The sequence below is a fragment of the Arachis ipaensis genome, chromosome B05 (assembly GCF_000816755.2).
Source record: "Arachis ipaensis cultivar K30076 chromosome B05, Araip1.1, whole genome shotgun sequence".
NCBI classification, from domain to species: Eukaryota; Viridiplantae; Streptophyta; class Magnoliopsida; order Fabales; family Fabaceae; genus Arachis; species Arachis ipaensis.
In genome coordinates this window covers 30,925,028-30,931,658 of record NC_029789.2, presented here as the reverse complement: position 1 = coordinate 30,931,658, position 6,631 = coordinate 30,925,028, and the positions used below count along the sequence as shown (strand labels likewise).

Here is a 6,631-nt window from a genome sequence, read left to right as displayed (position 1 = left end):
ATAAAATCTTATTTTCATATGATATCTTGTCATAAAACAATCATTTTAAAGGTTTTTTCCCCCAGTTATGAAATGAATTTAAAAAGAAAATTAGAAAAAAGGGGGACTTAAATAGCATCAAAATTCAAAACAGTAGTATTCCTTTCATGTCAAAATTATGCCAACCAAATTTTACTAATAGGGACTTCAATAAAAAAATACTTTTAAGGCAAGCTAAGAACAAAAGTAAAATCTCAAAACACATGTGGAGATGAAAAATAAAAATATAAAAGATTCCATCAGTCAGTTCATCAGCTAACAAGAAATCAAACCTTGTTATGATGCTTTCCCCACAGTGTTTCAATCTTGCTTTCCGAGAGATCAAGCACGGCAAGTTCCAATGGATAATAGGAAGAAGACATGTTCTTTAGAGGACATTGTTTCCATTGTAACCACTTTACTCCTTGAGGCAGAAATTTGCCCTGTCCTTCAAGTATTGAATAATTAATTTGAAGCAACCTTAAGGAAACCATAGGTTGGAAGTCCTTTGTATCAAGTGTAAATTTTTTTGCTTTCTCTCCTCTATGCTCCACATATTTCTTATACTTTGCCTTCATATATGCTGATGCTGTTTTGTAACCTGGCATTTGTCGAAAATTGTCCCAGGTAATCTCTTCAGCAGTACGGTCTCTAGGTTTAGCCAGACTCCTCTTTACACAATCAAGGACAATACCTTCAACTTTTCTTGTTCCCTATAGATATTAGTATTCATTGTTAGATTTTCATTCTCAAAGAAATTGAATTGAATGAAAGGACTTTAACAACAACAATAACAATAACAATAACAATAACAAAGTTGTCTCGCAAGATAAAGGGTGTTATGTATCAGTTTGATGCTGATAAGGCCCCATAATTAAAGCATGGTGGTAGACAAGGTTTCACTAGGTTTTCTACAAATACTGATTATTTAGAGCTTATTATAATTCAATTCATATGTATTTTTTTAGGTGATTGCTATGATGTCTACGAATGTTTGTCTAACTTTTTAAAAAAGTTAAAAATCAATATTTAATTTTAAAAGTATAAAAATAAATAATTATTAAATATTCAAAATTTACCATAATAAATAAATTAGGCAAAAGTTAAGCACTATACTACAAGCACTATAGAATTCACTTTTTTTTTAAACCTTAAATCCTAAATCTAATTCATGTGTATGTAAACCCACTAAAAGATAGATAAGCTATTTAAAATAAGTTATTGCAACTATTTTGAAGGAAAATATGTTTATACCCCCCATAAAATGTAGACACCCATTAAATTCTAAGAGAAGTGCTGGAGAGAGTTCATAGAAAAAGTTGTGTTTTAGGAGTAATGTAGATCAATTCTCTCTAATTTGTGTCAAGAATAGTATTATTTAAAACATTTAAAATTAGGTATTTATGAGATGTTTAATAAGATATAAGATAGAAAAAAATGTTCGAGTATTAGAATAAAATCACAGTAGAATTTTAAAGATGGTAAAATGGATGTCGAACACAAAATACGACATTTAACTGTTTAGAAACCATTTTTTTAGCAATAAAAAAGTAACTTGGTAAACCATTAGAGTATTAGACATATACCAGACACCAAAGTTAAATAGCTGCAAGAGAGTAATTATTGTTTGATTCTTGAAAGAGTAGGGTTTTTTATTTCTTAATTAAAGGTTTTGCCGTTTTGGACTTAAAACTTTTTTTTTAAAAAAAATATCATCAAGAGATTCTTATCCTTTCTAAAAAAACTTCATAAAGTTAACTCAGATTAACTGTATTTTTAGTAAAAGACTCAAATATTGTAATTTTACTCCCCATCAAAACTAAATAGCCAATAGGTAAATTAGAAGGGAAGTTCTAAAAATGCTATTCGTCCAATTAGCCATTAAAATCAGCCACTAATATATTTGTATATAAATATATGTATAATTTAATTTATTTTCAATTTGTATTGATATTCCAAAATGTATTTTGTATTCAAACAAGGTCTCCTACAATAGTTACCTTCTTATTCTTCAAGACACCCAAGATTTCATGACGATCCCATAACCTGCTACGTGAACCACAATCTAGAATACTTTGATTTTGAACAATTTGCCTTCCCATGTCTCTAACCTGATCATGCATCCACACTACACCATCCTTAATGATCTTAATTAAACACTTTGTAGTTAAGACCGTTATTGCAATCTCCCCTCTAAAACCACAACCATTCAGTATATCAACCACATCATCCCTCTTCATTTCCATTTGCACAAACAAGCAAGCAATGTCAAGGAACACACACTTGTCTTGTTCATCCAAGGCATCAAAGCTGATCTTCAGAGCACCTTGAAGTTTATCCGGCCGAATATCTTTAAGCTTCAACACTGTGTCTTTCCATTCGTTAATCGTCCTCTTATCGAATAAGAATGAGCCGAAAACTTCCAAAGCCAGAGGCAATCCTCCTGTAAGAGACACAATTTGTTCAGAGAGATTGAGAAAACCATCAGCAGGAGCCTTTCTTCACATGGAATGGTAAAAGAACAATTCCAGTGCTTGAGACACTTTCAATTCCTTCACCTCATACTTCACATTAACATACCTCTCCTGTAAAACGGCTCTGTCCCGTGTAGTAATCACAACACAGCTTCCTTTAGAAAACCATTCTCTCTTACCAATTAATGAGTCAAGCTGTTTTACATCATCAACATCATCAAGAAAAACCAGAACTCGATTTTCCTCTACAATTCTTTTGATCGCAGAAATACCAGCATTAACATCATTGATGGGATTCTCAGTTCCAGGGGAAAGATCACCAAGAATTCTTTCCTGGAGTGAAACCATACCATCTTCATTGTTTGCAACTTCTCTAACATTTGAGATGAAGCTGCGTCTATCAAAATGATCAACAAGGCTGTTGAAGAGTCCCTTGGCCAGAGTTGTCTTACCGACCCCTCCCATTCCATACAATCCTATCACTTTGACATCACTGGATCTTACGTCAACTAACTTCCTTAACTCTGCAACTCTGTCATCAAGCCCAACTGTATACTGTGCCACTGTCAATGGAGTATTCCTCATCTGCTTCAAGACCGTTTGCACCAAAACTCGAATTAACTGATCCTTGTTGCTGTCCAAACATAAAACACAGTTGGAAAATCAGCCAAAAAAAGAGATTCATACCTTATATACAACAATTAATGAATAAAGATAAGCCAGTTTGGCTATACAGTGATATAACTGTTTACTTTCATATCACAAGAACTAATTACTGGAAATACTGGAATAAAAGAGGTGATTATTCCAAAAACATATAGAAACAGACCAAATGCTCTATTTTTGAGAGTGGATTAGATGGAAGGAAGCCTTACAACTAGAGGTAGTTCCGAGTGCAAGAAACTAAGGAAGAAATTATTGAAAAAAAAATTAAATATAAATATGATGATATATGATAATGCAATAGCATATATTATCATTTTGAATCAGTATTTGACTAATAATAATTTACACCTATATTTACAAAGATTTGCTCATAAAAATCATATAATTTGTACTTATAATCAAAGTTTACACACATGAATTAATACCGTTTATACTCACATTTACCAAAATTTACATATATATCAAAATTTACATATATAAACTAATAAAATTTATTTGCTTAAAATAAATTAGCAATGTACTAGCTAAATGCGGGTCAAAATTGCTAAAAATGGCTGACTACAAAAAAATTTTATAATGCAAAGGCATAAATCTATATAGTAAACTTCACTTAATTAGTATGACAGTTTATGTTGTGGAATGGAAATATACAAAAATCAATGCTTGTGTCAAAGGCATCAAAGGCATTTGAAGAAGAACGTTAGTTGAACATATTAATTTTAAATCTTTTATATTTGATTATCATGGATTCATCCATTTTTGTGTAAAAGGAGCTCACATCCCATTTAACGGTGGATGATTTTGTGTAGCAGTATAATGATGGGCATTATGGGCGATGGCTTTAATCTTAAACAAATAAAGCAAAGCAAGAAAACTATAAACAATAAGTAACGCTAAATTAATTACGTAGAATCAATCAACCACGATTGACACAAGTATTTAAATACTTGTTAAAGTATTAAGTCAACCAGATTAGAATAGAAAGCTCGAAACTGAAAGATATAATATAATATTTTCCAAAAATGATATATCTATACCTATTATGATCACCAAAAACCCAACCAGCAATTCCACCAACTTTGTTCATAGCACTCCTCCAACTGGCAACCTTATTCCTAAACCTCTCACTCTCTTCGTGCAACCGAAACGCCTTCTCGAAAGGTCCCTTCTGTTTTCGGACATGAGACGGGTCAACCCGGTAGAAAACGGGCAGCACCAGCTTCCAACCGCACTCGCAGATCTTCGCCAGCTCCTCAAGGCACCAGTGCGAGGAAGCGTAGTCGGGCGAGAGAATAACAATGGCGGCGGCGGAATCCGCGATTGCTTCCACCAGACTCGGCGAGATCGAGTCGCCACGCTGTAATCCTTCGTTGTCGATGAAGGCGCGCACGCCAGCGGCTTCGAGAGCGCCGTGGAGGTCCTCCGTGAAGGCCTCCCTGGTGTCGGAGCCGCGGAAGCTCAGGAACACATCCCACCGGAGACGGAAAGATGCCGGAGATGGCATCGTGATGTCACTTTCCGGCGACATGGATCTCCTTTATTTTGTTTTTAAGTTTTGATAATAAAATGAGGGAAAATGAGGAAGGTGCTTAAATTTTAAGGGAAGTTGGAAATTGGAATGTAAATGGAATCGGATTGGATTGCTTTGATTTAATGATTTTGGTTTAGGGTTTACTAAAGGTCAATGGTTGCTGTACGTGCATGATTAAAGTTAAAGGGCTCCACCTTGAATTTTTGGAACTTAATTATCGGCAAAGAAAAGAAGGAAACAAAACACGTGATTGACTTCACTTTTTTCAGGTCTATGCTACTTGATTCCCACGCAGCCCCAGATCCCACACAAACCCAACTAAACTCATAAATGTTCTCTCTACTCCCTGAAATTGAATACGATTCATCATTTAAGATGTTTTACTTGGTATCTTTCTCCTCCTAACAAGATAAGAAAAGAAAGAGAGGAAAACCAGCTAAGCAACCATGTGTACAGAAATTTCATCAACACCAGGAGCTTTTAGGCTCCGTTGGGACGTGTTCTTGAGTTTCAGGGGACCAGACACGCGCCACTCCTTCATAGCACCACTCTACGACGAGCTCCAATTGCGTGGCGTTAGAGTCTTTCGCGACGACGATGGATTGGAGCGCGGCGACGAAATTGCTCCTACTCTGCTCGAAGCCATTGACGATTCTGCCGCCTCCATTGTTGTTCTCTCGCCTAACTATGCAGGATCCCGGTGGTGCCTTGAGGAGCTGGCAAAGATCTGTGACTCTGACAAGCTCATTCTCCCTGTGTTCTATGGTGTTGATCCAAGAGATGTTAGGAAACAAATCGGTCCCTTTGAAGAGGCTTTTAGGATCAAAGAAAAGAAGGTTGATGCAGTTAAGGTTTTGAGGTGGAGGGAGGCCATGACGAGAGTGGGTAACCGAGCTGGTCTTCTTCTTGATGATCAAACCAGGTGCTTGCTTCTTTTCTCTATTTGATCATCTTCCTTCAAAGTTTAATGCTCAAAATTTATTTACCCTCAGATCACTCATCCGTATAAATAAATAATTTTCTCTTAAATATCTCAGTAACTGTATAATACACAAACATTTTCTTAATGACGGTATATGGAATGGCATAAAAATGTGCAAGTTGGTGTCGCATGTTGATGAAGCTCGTGGAGTCTTTGACTTCGAAATATTGTGAATTTTAAATGTTCAGCAACTTACATCATGTATTGGACTATTGGGCGCGATGATAACATGCAGCCTTGTATTATACCATTTTTATTTAACAATCGTGCAATATTTACATAAAAAAAAATCAACCATTCATATATTTTAGTTAAACTATAAAATATATATTAAAAATAAATAAAAAATATATATTTATATATAATAATTAATTTAATGATTAATTTTTTGTGTTAGTATGTATTTTTGTTTATTTAATTACTAACCTTTGCTTATAACTTGGTAAAAATTCAGGTACACTTAGACTTGAGACGAAGTTGATAGTTGAGAACAGTTAGATGAAAATTTAGTCAAATAAATCAAATTAGTTGATATTAGACTTTCTATTATCAACTTCACATGGAGTCCATTGCACCTTTTCACCATCAGTCCCAACTCCCAAATCCATTTTACTCTAAATGTCGTCGTTGACTTGGATTAAAATAAGTTTATACTTTATAAGGTTTGCAACTTTGTATTTTTTACACCGTGTATAAGTTTTATTTTAGATGTGATTTTACGGTCCTTGTTGTGCAGTGAACTATTTATTCTATGATTACATGTTAAGTAGAGTAATAACAGCAAGAGTCAAGTGTCCCTTGCCAAAACAAAATATGTGAAAATTATGAATAAATATGAAATATTAATTTTTAATTAATTAATATTAACTAATTTATTTTATTATTATAAAGTTTTTTTTTTGAGAATTTAAAATTTAAAACTTAAAATTTAAAATAAAAATGTAATTTCAAAAGAGTTGT

General features: G+C 33.9%; 1 protein-coding gene and 1 pseudogene across 2 annotated transcripts in view; one reads left to right on the top strand and one right to left on the bottom strand.

The window, feature by feature from the left end:
• The window catches only part of LOC107643440, a 10,140-nt pseudogene extending 5,419 nt beyond the window's left edge, over positions 1-4,721 (bottom strand).
• LOC107643441 (TMV resistance protein N) overlaps positions 4,903-6,631 on the top strand; it is a 7,601-nt gene continuing 5,872 nt past the window's right edge. The window contains exon 1 of one of the 2 annotated variants that reach the window (XM_016347086.2): positions 4,903-5,611. In XM_016347086.2, the coding sequence (XP_016202572.1) occupies positions 5,136-5,611 (476 nt within the window). In that variant the 5' untranslated portion in view covers positions 4,903-5,135. Of the gene's footprint in view, positions 5,612-6,135; positions 6,334-6,631 lie in introns of those variants that run through there. The other variant, XM_021123499.1, reaches the window with a different exon arrangement.